Source organism: Alexandromys fortis, unplaced genomic scaffold, assembly GCF_014885135.2.
Source record: "Alexandromys fortis isolate MF-2015 unplaced genomic scaffold, M_Fortis_MF-2015_v1.1 scaffold_182, whole genome shotgun sequence".
Lineage (NCBI taxonomy): Eukaryota > Metazoa > Chordata > Mammalia > Rodentia > Cricetidae > Alexandromys > Alexandromys fortis.
This window is the reverse complement of record NW_026068068.1, coordinates 376,473-394,982: the sequence shown is the minus strand read 5'-3', so window position 1 is coordinate 394,982 and position 18,510 is coordinate 376,473. Positions and strand designations below refer to the sequence as shown.

The following is an 18,510-nucleotide window of genomic DNA, read 5'->3' as shown; positions in this document are numbered from 1 at the left end:
CTAGTGCTGGGATTAAAGGTGTGCACCACTACGCCTGGTTTCTATGGTAAACTAGTGTGGCTACTGGGATTAAAGTGTGTGCCACCACTGCCTGGTCTGGATGGCTGACCAGTGTAGCACTAAGGTTTTTAAAAGATCCCTTGGATGTTAATAAAAAACAAAGATGGGGGCAGCTGAAACCTGGGAGTTGACCAAGATTGGCTTAAGGCTGTATCAAAAATAGGTATGTCCTCAAGTCAGGACTGAATGAAGACCAGTATATGTGTGTGCAAGGGAGGCAGCCAGAGCACGATGCTGTTCAAATCCCTAGCTCAGATAACTAGACAGAGACAAAAACAAGAGGGAACCCTGCTAGACCTCCTAGAAGACAGATGCTTTAGAGGGAACACGACACACTGGCTTTCAGTGCTGAAGGAAAGTCTGTTTGTGACACAGATGGTCAGTGGTATTAAGAATACAAATAAAAATGAAAAAGATCAGGAAAAACGTGTACTTCAATACTTAGATTGTAGGTAAGAGAAACAAGAAAAGAGGTCTTTTACAAATACCAGCAGTGACGAGTGATACCCAAAGGTCAAGTGTGAAGCAGTGACAAAGTGCTTGCCCAGCATGCGTGGTGTTCTGATTTTTTTTTTTTAATGGAGGGATGTAAAGCTAGGCATTATGAAGGACAAAGAAACTAGATTTGGAGCATACAGTTATAAATCTCAGCATTTAGGAGACTAAGGCAAGAGGACTTGGTTGAAAGCCAGTTTTGGCTACGCTGTCAACAAACAAACAAGGCCAGGCAAACCTGGCATTTCAGCATATGGACAAAGAAACTAATAGTGTTAGATGGGAAAATGCCTAAGAAAGATTACAAAGTGTTTCCTCAGGCCTACTGAGACACTAGATACACAACTATTTCCACACTGTTCAAACAGCACCTATCTCTACAGGTTGTTTAAGGACTTACCAGTGTTTTAGTCTTATTTAGTCTGCTTTTACTATTCAACCATTGCCCTTCAAAGAGCTGCTCGCAAAACCCAGAGTCTGGGAGCTACACAGAGAAGAGTCAAACAGAGACGGGAATGAGTAATCTCAAACCTCTTGAACAACGAGAGAATGCAAAACAGCAAATATACATGACATCGCATGTGGACTTCCCAAATTATGTTTCCACACTAAAACTTTCATTTCAAGAAGCAAACAAAAAAACATATTACAAGTGAGCTAACAAAAGTTTTATTGAATAAATACTTGTGCTGTTATGTAAAATTAATTAAGCAAAAGCATATTCTATGATTAAAAAACCAAAATCAAAAACCAACCCTCTATGTTTCTCCTCTACAGTGGATAATCCAGGTGGGACCAGTCATTGCAGCAACCAGAGAATACATAGCCAGCACCCATGCTCTCTGCATCTGCCTGAGGATTTTGAAATAGTCTAAAATCTCTTAAGGCCTGACCTGTGCATAGGGACTACCTGTGGAGAAAATCTAGAGCACGGGATACAAATGGTGGCAAACAGAGTTTCAGGGCTGCTTCTGTTTTCATCTAAACTTGACAATCCCTCGGTACTTAAGGCACAGGATAAGCCACCACGTGAATAAGTTAGTGGAGCTGCGCTTCAAATCACTAATTTCCTCTCGTTGGTTTGGCTCAGAGTAGAAAACTTAAAGTTCTTTTTTCCTAGATAAGTCATTAAAAACTAAAAGTTCATATTCTGAGAACCCCAAGTGTCTTCCATCTTCAGGACACTGGAACGTGCCTTGAGGAGAACTCAGTTCCCCACAGGCAGGACACAGGACAGCAGTCAGGAAGTGGGCTGGTATTACCAGAATCTCTCTCTCCTTCCCAAAGAGTGTGGAGACAGCTACTAGAGGATTCAGATGATGCAGGAGGGGAGACTGTACCTGAACTCGTTGGTGCCAGCTTTTGTGACTGCAGCAGAGGGCATCATATTGAGGTGTTACATTTACTTATTAGAGTACTGTATCCTTAATAATATTCAATTTGCCTAGTTGTTAAGTATTATATTAAATAAAATCACACTGAACAGATTAAGCATATGGGCACAAAACCAAGATGTTTAGGTTGTTGGTGAAAAACCACTGACATGGTAAAATTTCATCAAGAAAATCTCTATAGATAATGACAGTAGCCCTTCAGTGAACGTAATTAAAAAGTCTTTAAAAAATCTAATAGCATGGCCAAGCAACAAGTTTAATAAGTTACCACCTGTCTTTCTCCTGTGACTAAATGCCACCCTTAATGTTTTATGTGCACATATGTTCATGTGACATACACATCAACCTTCTCCCACAAAAACCAATCCTGCACACTAATAGAAAAAGATTTATTAACAAGATTCAAAGGAAGGTGTCAACAGACAAGAGAGTGAGGTTACTCTGGCCCTGTGACTACCTGGGATGTGCTGTGAAAAGCCACAGACTCTGTTACAAATGCACCCATGGTACATTACAAACGGAGGCACACTTTCATCTGCTAGATAGGAGGAGAGTGTAAAAGAACACTCGGCATTCATCATAGGCACTTTGGTATGTTTGGTCACATAAGCTTCCCATAAGTTGTTTAGTTCCAGGAAGAATGTGAAAGGAATTATTCGAATTTTGATTACAAAGCTGTATTTTCCTGTTCTAAGTGTACATAGTTTCAAAGGATCTCATAGCTGAGAAGCCCTGTTCATCCCACAGCTTAAAATGCATACTGAAAAGTCTTCCTACATTTATGTGTACTTTGTTTACAGACATGCATAGCTTATAATACTGTGATATAGCCTCACCTTACAAGGGGTGCTAGGAGACTCTTACATATGTAAAACATGCTTTTCATAATCTAAAAAGGAAAAAAAGATTCTAAATTAAAAATTGTATAATACTATCTCTATATTATGATCTGACGTGGCACAAACCGAGGACATCCAGAAAATGGCAAGACTGACAGCTTCTGTTGCTGGCACTGGGCAGGATCTCTCCCTTTGTCATGTACTTTATCAGGGGAAGTACAGAAAGCTCCATTCAGAGGTGTTCATCCTGTATGATGGATATAGAGCCAGGTTCTCCCAGCAAGAGCAGGTGCAGTGCCAGTCTTTAGCACAACATCCCTTGAACTCACCCAATCTGTTTCACCACTTTAAACTAACAATGGGCCTGTTTTTATAGGGTTAGAGATGTGGATAAACAAACCAGGCTTGCATCCAATGTGGACAACACCTTATCTCCTAATATTGGCAGTTAGTTCCTATGCTTTGAGCAAAATATAAAGTATGAATTTCTTATTTTCAAGATAGGGTCTTGCTGTGTAGCCCAGGCTGCTCCTCTAACTCTTGGTATTCCTGCCTTGGCCTCCCATATCCTGTTATTACAGGTATGAGGTACTACACCTGGCATGTGTGTATCTCTGCACTATTTTATGAATCAGTTATAACAAACAATTATAAACAGTGCACATTTCTTTCTTATGTAATAAATTTCAGATGAATATACTGTGATTCCTGAGCTTTGACAATAGTCTTGGTATTGTCTTACTCAGTTATAAAACTTTTTAAATAAGTCATTTACTGTTTTCTCACTATATCTCCCTATTTACAATAATGTTAATAATTTGAACACTTTCTTTTATTATTAATGCTAGACATAAATATCCAATATTTAATAATCTTTCCATTTTTCCCTTAAAAAAGTCGTATCATACAACAGAGCTATGAGAACTTTTTGCTGTAAAGATGAAAATGATTATCTGTCCCAGAATCTAATAAGTTTTAGAAGAAAATATGTATTTCCTTGATACATTTTCTTCTTCTTCCAAACCAGCATGTAGATAGTATAAAAAAACAGAGTCTATTTACATGGTGTAGTGCACCTCTGGGATGCAAGACAAGGCAGAAATCAGGAATACAGGTGGCTGCTTTCCAGCAGCTGTGGCCGACAGAGCCCCACACAGCACAGGAACACACTGCTGTACACCACTGCACTCTGCAGTGCCTGGTGAAACACTGGAGGGAACTCAATGGGAAGATTATCAATAATATTGGCCAAATGTTTCTTACAACGCCAACAGTTTTATAAAATTATTAAGGTATGTATAACTCAATACTTATAAAAATAGCATTGGTACATCTGCAAGAAGTTGAGTTCCATGTTGAGGTGGTGCGTCACGTTGAGAAATAGGCCTATGTCCAGCATGGCTACGTTATCACCTGAGGCCTTGTTCCATCTTCTGTGAGGTCATACCTGAGAAACAATAGGTTTGGGTCAGGCTTCAGGGTGCTGCTGGATGGACACACGACTAAGTTTGTCTGAGAACTACCTGCTACCTAGGATAGGGGCACACTCACCACTGGGTCCAGCCCTTGGCGAGTTCTTCAGATGCCATAGCAACCAGCACCTGTGGGTTAAAAGAAGGTATGGTGAAAATTGTTGAGAGTAGCTACCACTCCTCCCGACCTCGCTAGCTACTGAATTTAACAATATGGAACTCTCCCATTACTCAAAACTCAGCTTCTCATTTTCAAAAATCTTTTCAACCTTTCCATGGCTGAGTATGTCTAATAATTGATTCTTCTTGTATCTAATAGTATTAGGATTATTAGAAAACAAAGGCAGAGACAATTTATGGAGATACTGTCAAATATGTCGTTAACAGAAGTGTGTAGTTTGGATGTGAAGTGACTCTAAAGGTTCACTGTTTTAAAAGCTTGGTTACCAACAAACTGGCTTCTAGAAGTGACTGGAACCTGAAGTCTCTGACCTAATCAATGGGTTAATCCCCTGGAGGATTGATACTATGATGGCAATTGGAAATGGTGGGTAGGTGTGGGGGTCCAGTTGAAGGAAGTAGGTCACCAGGGATGTGTTTTGGAAATCTATACCGTCTCTTTGATATCCTCACATCTCTCTCTGCTTTCTGGCCGCTGTGAGGTGGGCAGTTTGCTTCTGCCTCGTGCTCCTCACCATGATGTTTTCTGCCTTACAACTGGCCCAGAAACAATAGAGCCAAGTGCCCATGCACTGAAACTTCTGAGATCAGGAGGCAAAAACCAACCTTCCCTCTTTTACACTGTCTCTCTTAGGCATCTATCATAGCCCAGCTGATATAGATTGGTCACTTCTGCTGCTGCTGATCATGTGGCTCCTCTACAACTCAAAGCCCCTTTCCCCATCTAAACCTCTGGATACTGTAAAAAGAAGATTTGGAGGAAGAAAGTCAACGACATGCTAGAGGAAGAACAGTGATTAGTTAAGGAGGTGGACTGGTAGGCCCCCTTCTTTTTTTTTGAATTTTTGAGACAGGGTTTCTCCGTAGCTTTTGGTTCCTGTCCTGGAACTTGCTCTTGTAGACCTGGCTGGCCTCGAACTCACAGAGATCTGCCTGCCTCTGCCTCCCGAGTGCTGGGATTAAAGGTGTGCGCCACCACTGCCTGGCTTGGTAGGCCCTTTGAGAATATGTTCCTTCATGTTTTCTTCCAATGTAGTGGTGCGGGACAATTGTCTATATTCTGTCAGTTATGTTTTAAATAAACACTGGTTGGCCAATAGCCAGGCAGGAAGTAAAGGCAAGATAACCAGACAGGAAGTAGAGGTGGGACAATGAGAACAGGAGAATTCTGGGAAAAGGGAAGCTCCCTCTGCAGTCCTGTCCAGACACAGAAGAAGCAAGATGTGACTATACTGCCGAAAAAGGTACTGAGCCATGTGGCTAACACAGATAAGAATAATGGGCTAATGTAAGTTATAAGAGTTAATAAGAAGCCTGAGCTAATGGGCCAATCAGTCTATAACTAATGTAGACTTCTGTGTGATTTCTTTAGGACTTAACAACTGTGGGAACTGGGCAGGACAGAAACCCCGGCAACAATGTAGTATTGAGTAGTTTTTAAAGCTTCAAAAAAACATCAACTTTTTTTCAACTCTAAGTTCCTGATATCAGTAACAGTAATAAGCCAATAGTATGAATGCATGAAAACAGCTATGTACTAATGTCTTAGCATAATTTGAGAAACAAGCATTCATTACAGGATGAGCTTCCCTCCTTCCCACTTATGCAAGCTATAATCTAAACTGCACTATAGGAAAATGTTTCATTTTACAATGTGTAGGATACAAGAACTTCTAAGAAATTACTTTGCCAAGAAGCCCTTTATCTTTGGACAGGAAGCCACCACTGTTCTTCACTGCTACGTCCAGTGTTCTCCTTTGCACCTCAGGCAGTGAAACACTGAAATCGAAGCTGCAATGGAAACAGATATCTTATGTCAATTTTCTATGATCCTGTTGTATTTTAACTAAGATGACTTTCTTTTCTTTTTCTTTCTTTCTTTTCTTTTTTTTTTGATATCATTCCAACCAGCTTTTTCTTGTAAAATTGAGTTTCCTTTTTGGTGTTCACCTAGCTGACTTTAGTTCAAAATAAAGTTACAGCATGAAAACAGTGAGGGAGAGGTACGTTTAAAGAAGAAACAAAACTGAGTCAACAAATACTGATGCTATTCAGCTCTATTATTTTCTCAAAACTAGCAGATGCTAAATTGTCAGAGAACTATGAGGTGGGGCAGATTTTACAGACTGGTAATCCAAGGATCCAAGTACCCACCAGCAACTTGGTCCATTAGACTGGCTACTAGCCACACAAAGGCAGCTTCTATTAAGGTGACCACTTATGATTTGCAACATTATATTGTTTTAGAAAAATAGAGCTTTTCTCAAAAATGTGTATTTTATGTTATTATACTATAAAAATTTTAAATATAAATTTAAATTGTTTAATTTGAAATTTAGTATCAATATATGTTACCCACTAAATCAAAGTGCTTCAGAGTCGTCAATAATTTGACCTTTAGCTGAGAGGTGGTGGTGCACGTCTTTAACCCCAACACTCAGGAGGCAGAGGCAGGAGGATCTCTGTGAGTTCTAGGCCTGCTTGGTCTACAGAGTGAGTTCCAGGACAGTCAGGGCCACACAGAGAAACCCTGTCTCAAAAAGCATAAAAACAAAATAAAACAAAAATTTGACTTTTAACCATCCATGTCCCTGTGCACCTTTATAACTCGGATATATTATGTTTAACACCTCTGCTCAAAGGTTATTTAACAAGCACCATGTGCTGGACTGTGCTAGAGTACCCTGTTTCTCAACAGTGCATTAGGTTCACAGGCCTTGTCACTCAGGACTGCCCTAACCGCCTGTCATTTCATCCAGGTAGCTTCTTAGCTAAAAGAAGTATCTACTGTACCTCTGATCGAACACAGGGTTTAGTGTCTTCTTTGACACATGTGTTTTTCTTCTTCCTGATCTCCTCTTGTCTGGCAATAAATACATACGGACATATGGATCAGAACCATCTTCTGAGAAGGCAATGAGGTTTCTTAAAACACAAATCAGAGAAGACTAAATATTAGAATTTTTAAAAAAGAATTCTATAATATCTGAATTACTTTATCAAGCTTTTATTTCATATGATCTCAACTCCAACGAGCAACACACATCAGACTTCCCCTATATGTGGTTCTATACCATCACTTTTAAATGTCCCTTTTAGCAGTTTTGCCAGAGTGACTTTTGGCTCGACTACCTAAGCCTAGAGTGTGGGCAGGCATTCACCGCCCTTGCTCTACGCTTTTCACATACCTACCGTCTCACCTTCTCCCAGACTTCTCCTGTGTTACCCACAGGAAACATGAACAAAGGCCCTGTGGGGCAAACTTGGCCTCTGTCAATATGACCTTCAGTGGTTGGCCTTCTCCACGATACTGTCCCCTACTCTTTCTACAGGACAGTGAGCATGAGCCATTCATTTACTCACAGCCGCAGACCCTCTGCAGTCATTATCTCGGGAACCAGAACACAAGTCCTCTCTGAGCTAAATCTACATTTTCAGAATCTTGTTTGTCAGTGTCACCAATTCTATTCACCTATGTTTTAAAAAGACTTTGTATAAGCTAGAAATATTTATATTTTAAACTCCTGTTGATATGGGGAGGGGGCAATCACATAAGACAGAACATAACCAGCCAGTGGCAGTAGCGGTCAGCCTCACCTGCAGGAGTGCACAACCACAATGAGCTTATTCCTCTGGGAGCTGTGCCGGATGGTCAGCTGGATCTGCCCCAGGGGAGACTGTCCCAGTGTTGTCCCGCTGTGGAAACAACAGAATGTCAGCAGCTCTGCCCCAACACAAAAGAGTATATCATCTATACAGGAATGTAATGTCCATTCATCTAGACAAATGGGAATTAATTACCCAGGAACTTCTGAATATATACCAAATTTAAATTATTTCACTTGACGGTTCGGGATTCCTTAATTATTCAAAACTGATAGTTTTCCAGTGAGCACTCAAGGAACAGAGGAGACAGAGCTCTCCCCAGGACAAACTTCAACCCCGTGGCTGAAACTCAGCCTGCTGCTAGGCAAGTGTCCTATTACCGCACTACACCCCAACCTGAAGCTGACTCCCTTTCTTCCAAAATGACTCATGTGAGGAAGTATGAAAACCAAAGATGAGCACAGGTCAGAGGAGCCTCAGAGACATGGCAAATGCTGCGTCCTTCTGTACTTTTCTCACCATAGCCTCTGCTTTGATTATTTCCTTCTAAGTGGACACACCTCTTAGGACACAAGAAAAGCAAGTTTCAAAGGTTGATTTTTATGTTTACCACAGTAGACAGTAATGTCTGATGCTTATAGTAACTTTTTCTTCCTTATTCATCAGTGCTACCTATAAATGGCAAACATCTAAAGAAGCCAGTGGGGACTTGGTGGTAATGAAGAGAAGACAGGTGATACAACGTTCGGCACATTGGTGACTCTCCATGCAGGAGTCTGTCCCTGGAGTGAACTGAGTATATGGTGCCACACAGCTTACGTCTCTTGCCTCTCCTACCTGCAAAACCTCTTATTCCACTTCTCCTCTCCTAACATATCCAACTCCTAAGCAGCAAGTTTTATTGTGAAAGTCAAAGACTAGTGAGCAAAATAGCACAATCAAATTCTCTCCTCCCTGTGGTGTATGGGATGAAAACTATGATAAACAATGATGTGAGCATTAGTTACTTTTCAAGTTGACGTAGCCTTTGCCTCAGTTCCTGGGTGGCAATGGGCAATGATATGTCTGAGGCAATGCTTGGGGTGGGCTCCTTGGCTGAGATGTGGCTTGGAGAGGCCAAGAGGCTGGAGGAGCTCCTGCCTAGGTCACGCTGCCCTAGAGGGCTGGCCTCAGGGGGCTGAGGCTTCTCCTCCCTGACAGGCTTATCATCGACTCCCAGGACTGGTGTTGATGGAGCAGTGTTGCTATCACCAGTGCTTGGAGACACAGACTTCTGAGATTTCACAGGCATTTTTCTCCCTTCTTTGGAGACAGAGGGCCGTTTCACTTGAGCCGAATGCTGGTAGTCTGGAGGTCTTTCTTGCTTCTCAAGATGGAGGACCTAGGGGGAAACCAGTGACAGCGGTGACATCTGGATACATGAGTGGCTTTAGATGTATTCATTTGCAAATGTTTAAGATTCAGCTAATCTATTCAGCTATGCAGTTATTAAAATAGTGTATTACAGAGAATTACAAAAGCAAATTTTGTAAAGGCATGGTGGTGCACGCCTTTAATCCCAGCACCTGCAAGGCAGAGGCAGGCAGAGCTCTGACAGTTTGAAGCTATCCTGGTCTACATAGAGAATTCAAGGACAACCAGTGCCAACCTGTCTCCAAAATACAAAACAAACAATTTTTAAAAAGATAAATTTTAAGCAATTAAAACTACTCTACTTTTGCAATAAAAAATACCTTTTCTGTATCTTCTAATCTCTTCCATTTGAACATATTCTAATTATAGCACAAGGCTTCCACGAGATCACCCAGAAAGCCATGTCTCCTTGGAAAAAGATGAAATATCCTATTCTTTCAGGTGGTTTACACCAGACTCCCAGACAAAGAAAAAAATGCCAAGATACTGTGCTATCCAGAAGGATCTCTCAAGCAACCAAGCGTAATACCGTAGTAAAAGGACAGCCACATCCTCCTGCACACTGGGGATGGTACTGTGTAAGCCAGGGCTATACTCTACAGGACACTCTGGAGTTACTGACTGTCTCTGGTTGTATTAACCAAAGCTATCACAAACACTTTCATTTCACAGACTCCCCACAGTTTACACAGTAACCAGGAGCTCATGAGGTGGCAGACAGGTGATGCTGCAACTACTCTGCCACTATATGGTTGTGCTGCATCTTGATATGTGCGACACTGGACCCTGAGCAGACTATTTTAATTAAAAAACAAAAACAAAAAGCAAAAACTCATTCTTAGGGCTGGCGTATAGTTGAGTGGTAAACGTTGGCCTAGCATATGTAAAACTGTGGGTTCAAACCCCAGCACTGAGACAGAAAGTTGGCTCTTTATTATAATGTCTATATAATTTTGTTTGTTTTTAGATGGGTATGTGTACCCTGGCATGTACGCCAAGGGCAGAGGACAATCCTGTGGATTCAGTGACTGCATTCAGGCTCTCAGGCTTGAGCAGCTCTCAGCATGAATACTTTAATTACATTTCCTGTATGTTTAAGCATTTATTATCAATATCTACTCAGGTATTCTTATTGTGGACAAACCAGCTTTTATTCCTGTAAATTCTGCCTTCTATAAGAGTTTATCAAGCTGCCTTCTGAACAACCTTTGAATATTCAAGGTTAAGGAGCAAACTCCATTGGAATAAACATACCGTGGCCTGTCAATGAATCCGGAAATAAAGGGTTTGTTTGGAATGGATCTAGATTGGACTCCATAACTCTATGACAGTTTCTGTCCCCCTCAAACTGTCAGCATGCTCTATCATGCCACCTGACCTATGCCTTTGGTAGCACTGCCACACTGGGACTGAGCTGAAGCTGCTTCCTTCCCTCCCACTATGGAGTCCTGCTAAAAAGTATGCAGTACCCGGAGGGCAATCTTCATTTTTAAGGTGCTGTTTGGACCCGAGTTGCTGAGCTGGAACCGCTGGTTTATGGTCATGTTGTCACTCATAAGCAGCTGACTGAGAGGGATCCTCAGGCTCCCCAGAGAACACTGATGCTGCTCATCTTTGACCTGAAAGATGCAGAGCAGAAAACACAGAGCTCCAAGGAAAACAACAGGAACCACAGGAGATGTAGCAAGGTCCACAGATTGACTTTAAAAACATACCAGCACAAAACAAAACATAACACATTTCATCTGTATGTTTAAAGCAGTGTGTCTCAGGAAAATACAGGTATTTCTGTCAGATGTACCTGCCCTTTTTTCATTATAAAACCATGAGCACAACAAAGGACATCTTATTTTATAAATCTACTGTGAGAGCTGGATGGTGGCCCATACCTTTAATTCCAGCACTCAGGAAGCAGAAGCAGGTGGATCTCTGCTAAGTTCTAGGCTATCCTGGTCTATAGAAAGAGAGCTCTAGAACAGCCAGTGCTACACAGAGAAACTCTATCTCAAAAACAAAAACAAATCTGAGATAAAAAACAAACTTCAGATAAGAATTAGTCTAGGGCTGGAGAAATAGTCCAGCAGTTGAGCATTTGCTTCTGCAAAGGGCCCACATTTGATTCCCAGCATATAACCATCAATAATTCAGTTCTGGGGAAGTCAATGACCAGTCCTAACCTCCACAGACACCAGGCACAAAGTACATAGACATTCATGCAAGCAAAACACTCATATACATAATAAGTCTCTTAAAAAATACAAAAAGTAATTCCAGAATACTCACATGCTCTATACAAGCCAGGCAGTGGGGGCACATGAGTTTAGTCCCAGTACTTGGATCTCTGTGAGTTTGAGGCCAGCCTGGTCTAAAAGAGCTAGTTCCAGGACAGGCTCCAAAGCTACAGAGAAACCCTGTCTCAAAAAACCAAAACCAAAACCAAAACCAAAACAAAGCAAGAACGAAGAGAAGTAATACTCTATACAAATCTAAAGGTCAGAAGGAAATATCTTTTAAATACTGAAATCATACAGTATACACTGACAGAAAGGTGAGTTTCTACAGGAGACACTTATTCATGGAGAAAATGCATTTTAAGTGTCTTTAACGCGTTCTCTGTTCAAAGTCTACGTGGCTGCTTTGAAAGCTTACAGCATCTCCTTTAAATACATGGTACTTCTTCCTCATGAATAATTAATCTTCAGCATTGCCTCTGTTATAAGAACTATTCCCATCATGTAGTTGTTCAAAATAGTTTGATCAAAGAAAGAACAAACTCTGGACAAAATGAACAAACTCCTTGAAAGACATAAATACCACAGTTTATAAAGAAGAAATAGCTGACCTAGATAGATCAATAGCTACTGATAGAATTAAGTTTGCATGTAAAGCCGGGCGATGGTGGCGCACGCCTTTAATCCCAGCACTCGGAAGGCAGAGGCAGGCGGATCTCTGTGAGTTCGAGACCAGCCTGGTCTACAGAGCTAGTTCCAGGACAGGCTCCAAAGCCACAGAGAAACCCTGTCTCGAAAAACCAAAAAAAAAAAAAAAAAAGTTTGCATGGAAATACCTTCTCAAAATGAAAAATGCAAGCTATATAAGGGAAAACACAAAACAATTCTGTACAGACTCTTCCAGAATACTCACATGCTCCCTAACTCACTCAGGAGGCTATCATTATCTTGACATCAAAATAGGAAAAAAATATTAAAAGAAAGCAAAATTACAGATCATAAACCTTCATGAGTAAGAAGTAAGAATGGTTTTCTTTTTTTCTTACTTATTTACTAAATTTTTATGTGTGTGTACTTGAGTGAGTTTGTGTGCATTATGTGTGTGCAAGAGCCTTCAGAGTCCAAACGAGGGCATCAGATCCCCTGGAACTCATATTATAGGCAGTTGTGAGCTGCCATGAGAGTGCTAGGAATAGAATTCAGGTCTGCTACGAGAGATTCCAGCCAAATCTCCAGGCCCAAGAAGCAAGAATTAATATATGTAAAAATGATCACAACTAAGAGGGACTTACCCCCAGATAAAATATTGTGTTCAGGATATCCAAGTATTACATGTGGAAAAACAAATAAAAGTTTGCAATATTTAACACCTGAAAATCAACAATGTATCTCACTGTATTTACAGTTGAAAAACCATATGTTATCTCGACATATGTAGAAAAGCCTTCAGTGAAAGCCAGCACCGACTCATGATGACGAAGCAAACTAGGAGGAGAAAAATCTCTGTATGGGAGACCAGACTCAGAGGATACTTTGGCAGAGTAAAGCTGGCTGAACAGGGAGGCCAGCCAAGAAACAAAAGCATCAGGATTGTTATGAAAAGTGTCAATACTAGAAGATAACATGACTTCCATCCCACACATAAAATCCTAAGGTATCTAGTGGAACAAGTAAGCAGGTCTGACACGGTGGCATACACCTATAATCTTAGCAATAAACTGGCCAAGCAGTAGAATCATAAATTCAAGGCCTTGTGATAAAATCCACTACCCCCTCCCACAAGCAAATACAATTAAAAAAAGCAAGCCATTTTTAGTGGAGTTGTATGAGATCATATCCATATATAACAATCAACTACGCACTCTCATTCTCTGTCTTCCTCTGGAATGTGTCTCTCAGCTGGTCTTGAACCTGCTGAGGAGACCAGGCTAGCTGGCAGTGAGTTCCCAGGATCTACTGGTCTCCTTCCCCCTAGAGCCAGGATTATAAACTAGTGTCACCATGCCTGGCTTTCATATCCCAAGGTTGCCCATGTAACAAGCACTTTAATGATTGTTTTATTTCATTTGTCTCCTACTGGTTGTCTTGTTTGTTCTGTTTTGAGGCAGGATCTTGCTACTAGGTAAGCCAGACTAGTCTTGAATTTATGAATCTCCTGCCTTGGCTTCCTAAATACTGGGATTACAGGAATACACTACAAGGTATATACACCTTGTATATATATATATATATACACACCTTGTATACATATATATACAAGGTATATGAAGACACCTTCATATACATTAGTAAAAAAGTCAAAAATACCAAGGCTCCGTTTTCAATTACAAGTAGGGAAATAAAGTAAGATCACTTACAACACCATAAAGAATTACTAAATGTTTAGGGAAAAGTCTGACATACATAAAAGAACTACACCAAACACAGAAAACTATACAGCACTGCTGAGAGAAATTAAAGACTACCCAAGGGGAAAGAAAAAGCAATGCAATGTTTCTATGGATTGGAACGTTTCCTGTTATGAAGATGGTAGTGGAGTTCTTTTCAAAATTAATGGTTCTCTGTGTAAAGCTATGGTTGGCACTAAAATTCATGTGAAATGTAGATTCAGAATTAGTCAAAACAATAGTGAAAAATAAATTTGAGGGCTTACAGAAGTTGGTTTTAAAATGTAGTCATTCAATAGCAGTAACAGAGACAGCGAGGCTAGCATTTTGTTAGGACAGAACCTGGGGTGGAAAGCACTCCATAAGCAGACTGCATACTGGCCCTAAATTTTGATAGTCACTAACCTCAATACATAGGAAAGAGTAATTTTTAACAATGTGCTGAACAGTTATATAGCTAAATATTAAGAAAAAAGATTCATGACCTTTCCCTGATAGTACAGACGAAGATTAACGTGACATAAACGTAAACATAAAGACGGGTTTGGGAGACTTGTGAGTCAGAGAGAACCAAAAAATTTCTTATCTTGACTGTAGTGGTGGGTCCCAGGACACTATGTACTCAATTGGAAACTGTAAATAAGCATAATTTGTATCAATCATATTTCAAACTATAGGCAGAGAATGCAATAAAATACCTCAACTTCAAGGTCCTGGCGCTTGGGGTTGTGAATGAAGAAAGTGAAGTTTTCCTCCCACACTGGCTCACTCGTTTTGTATCGAATCTGTAAGAAATGGTCTCACATCAACTCTTCAGTGTTTGCTATGGAGGACTATTGACTCACTGCTTACTTATGAGTGCATACACCAGCACAGGCTGATTACATCATTATGAGTAATGGACTTAGGAAGCGTGGAAATGTTCAGAAAGTAAAACAAGCTGTCGGCGGTGCACCCAGAACAGGAGGTGACGCAGAACCCATGCCTGCTGTCCAGAGACCAAAGCCTCTTTTGCTCTACTGTCCTCAACTTCTGCATTCTTGGTGCCTGACACAGTAACACAGAGCCCTACTTCTTAAAGGGTTAACAATTAAAATTTAACAGTGGCCTAAAACTGTAATTTCTGAACTTTTATTCCTGATCAGAAAAGAAGAACACACAACACTACCTACTTTGAACTCTTGAGCGTTTGTTTGCGGAATCTGAAGTACAACGTGCTAACTAAATAATTACTAAGTACTTAAAAGAAGCTTGGGAAGTAATTCCGAATTTCTCCCCAAAAATCAAACAAAAGCATATCTGTAAGGTATTATTTTATGTTATTTAAAAATAAACAATGTATCTGTCAATAACTTAAGCAGCTAGTATGTATGAAATGGCTGTTTGATAAGAAACAATGGTCTCATGTTGTACACATCACACACCTGGACACCACCTCCCGGGGAGAGTGACCAGTACAGCATGGCTATGTAGAGGCTCTCTTACCTTACTCTCTTGAGCCTTGTGACCGACCGACATCTGGACAAGAGGATTTGGGTTGCTGTTTATTTTCTTCCCTGACTATCCAAAAAAAAAAAAAAAAAAAGCAAAACAAAACAAAACAAAACAAAAAAAACAACAGATAAATTAAGTAAAATATGGGTCCCTTTAAGAATGAATTTATGCTTGATATCAGGAGTCATTTCTATTTTACCACTGATACTTTAGACACAGGAACATCAAAGAACAATTAAAGTAGAAAACAACTGCTAAGCAAACCTTGAGCCATCATTATTCACTGTTTCCACCATGAAACAAACTGAGAAAACTTCCATTCATATACTTTTTCCTGAGAGACAGGGTCTGGCAATACTGCTTGGCTAATATGCAACTCTGTGGCATGCGTGATTTTCCCACTGAAATCTTCAAAGTAGCTGTGACTATAGTATAAGTCCTATACTTGTGTGTTTCTGGCTACACACAAGTTTGAAATGTCTAATTTTTTACTTTAAAAGTAAGTTACTTTGGAAAATGCAATCTTATTTAAAATATAAAATTTTATTATTAACTACAGCTCTCACAACTGACTTATTAGGATAATAAAATCCAGGTGCAATGAATATAAGTAAACAAAAAAGAAGACAAATGTAAAGGAATGTTCACTCAGAACACTTCCTTAGCTATAGTATAAAGCATTGGCTTCAGATGCATAGCTGCACACCTAGAACCTACCACCATCCTCTGTTAAAGTAAACACAGTTATCAGATATTGGACATTGCTTACCGGCTGCTAAGTAATTATCACCAGAAGAATAAATGTCAGTTTAGAATTGCATGGAATTAAGCAAATATAAATATGATTTAAATAATTCATAAGTAAGAAAAAAATGACAAGAAGCAAACTTTAGCAGACAGCTGATAGAAGAAAACACAGTAAAACACAACAGATCTGTGACATGAGGTTTATTTATAACTTAGCCCCACAAAAAGATGTATTAAATGTGTTAATGTAAATTAATTAGAGGGTCACAAAAAAGTATTTTCGTTAATAATTTTAGAGTCAATCCTCAACACTACAGCAATGACAGAAATAGGTGTCAAATCATTTGATTATTCAAAAAATATGACTAACCCAAACCTACTGTGATAATCTATTTTCTGGTTCATCAGTTTGATGTAAATGAATTCTGCAAAATGAAATAAATACCGTTAAAAATATCAAAGCCAAAAGATTTTTTCCTAAACTCATTTCCTTCTTAGATATTGGGAGTCCTAAATCTGAGCTGAGCATAAATCCTCTGGGAATAGGATGTCACCTCCACCTCTCCCTTCTGGCTAGCTAAGACACTGACGTTCAAGGAATGCACGTCTTCCCCATTACCTATGAGGTCTGTGCTAGTTGTAGGTCATGAAATCACACTGATTTAACCACATTTACTTTGAGGCTTTGATATAGGAGCTGAGTTTATTTCTGACTAATATTAAGTGTGTATCTGTGAAAATAAGGCCATTGAGTTTTAAGGATTTAATGCATCTGTATTTTTAAGGTGTCTTCTTTCTTTTCTTTTCCTTTATCTTTTTCTCTTTCTTTCTTTTTCTTTCTTTTTTTCTCTTTTTCTTTTTTTTTTTGGTTTTTTGAGACATGGTTTCTCTGTGTCACTTTATTGCCTGCCCTGGAACTAGCTCTTGTAGATCATGTTGGCCTTGAACTCACAGAGATCCTCCTGCCTCTGCCTTCTGAGTGCTGGGATTAAAGGTGTGTACCATCACTGCCTGGCTTTTCTAATATTTTTAAAAATAGAGTGAAGTTTATAACTGCTTCTGAACAATTTCAGTTGTCACTGTCTTAATTAATTTATGCATGTATGGATGTATCTGAATAACACCTAAAATCTATTTATTTCAAGTCTAAAATTTCAATAAATATAAATCAAAGCTTAGCTGGCACTTTTATAATTTTTTAGTGGTTTATAAAATAAGGGTGTGCCTTACACAGATGATATTTTAGATTACATAAATAAGGTTTTAAAATCATTCACTAAGTTTTCTATCATGACAGACATTTAAATTATAGCACCACACATCAAGGGTACAAACTATGACAAAATATAGTCTTTTAAGTCACACTATTGTGTGATAAAATATATGATAAAATATAGTCTTTTAGGTCACACTATTGAATTTAATGAACTATAGAAATGATGCGTAAAACATAATCTTACACTGATGAATTTAAATTTCATTCTCCTTAACTCTTGACTACTGAGACCTATGTTCCATCTATCTGAGCCTCAGGTTCCATGTCTCTAAAAGAGACATATATTAAATATACCATTTTTAAAAATTTTAAAATTTTAATATTTTAAAAATACCATTTTTAAAATTTGTTGTTAGGCTTATATGGGCTAATGCATTAATGAGATAATTATAGCAATCTATTTACCTATCTAGTGTGTATTTTTATATGTAATATTTTAACTTATTTACTACTCCAATGGAGAAGATATTACTTCCATCCTGTAAGCAGGATGGGTTAAACATCATCTTTGAATCACAATAATGAGCAATATGACTTCAGAGCCTTCCTTCCTGACCTCTGGCCACCAGGACAGCAGGAGATGGTGAGCAAAGAGTGTAGCTAGAGGTCTTTTCATAAGCTTTTATGGCCAAGCTATGCTAGAAGGCATAGTTGTTCCAGCGTGTGAGGACCAGCATTCTCAGGGTGTGATGCCCTACTGACACTACACCACAGCTCTTTAGTACAGGTCGGAGTAAGGTTTACAAATATGATATCAGACAAGTCACTGTCAATCTCCTCCATTTTTGAATTAACTTATTTTGCTAGATAAAACTGATTAAAATATTCCTTTTTTTGAATTTTCTTAAGACTATTGTATTTAAAAAGCCCCTGCCTCTCAATGTAATTAAAATTAGTTAAGAAACAAAGCATAACA

The 18,510-nt window shown here is 39.3% G+C and overlaps 1 protein-coding gene across 2 annotated transcripts in view; it reads right to left on the bottom strand.

The window, feature by feature from the left end:
- Positions 1-1,201: 1,201 nt before the first annotated feature.
- The window catches only part of Esyt2 (extended synaptotagmin 2), a 103,950-nt gene continuing 86,641 nt past the window's right edge, over positions 1,202-18,510 (bottom strand). For both annotated transcript variants that reach the window (XM_050120868.1, XM_050120869.1), the window contains 9 exons: positions 15,563-15,637; positions 14,776-14,862; positions 10,929-11,078; positions 9,054-9,427; positions 8,038-8,136; positions 7,234-7,365; positions 6,126-6,231; positions 4,340-4,389; positions 1,202-4,235 (listed from right to left, as the gene is read on the bottom strand). In XM_050120868.1, coding sequence (XP_049976825.1) covers positions 4,190-4,235; positions 4,340-4,389; positions 6,126-6,231; positions 7,234-7,365; positions 8,038-8,136; positions 9,054-9,427; positions 10,929-11,078; positions 14,776-14,862; positions 15,563-15,637 — 1,119 coding nt within the window. In that variant the 3' untranslated portion in view covers positions 1,202-4,189. The remainder of the gene's footprint in view (positions 4,236-4,339; positions 4,390-6,125; positions 6,232-7,233; positions 7,366-8,037; positions 8,137-9,053; positions 9,428-10,928; positions 11,079-14,775; positions 14,863-15,562; positions 15,638-18,510) is intronic.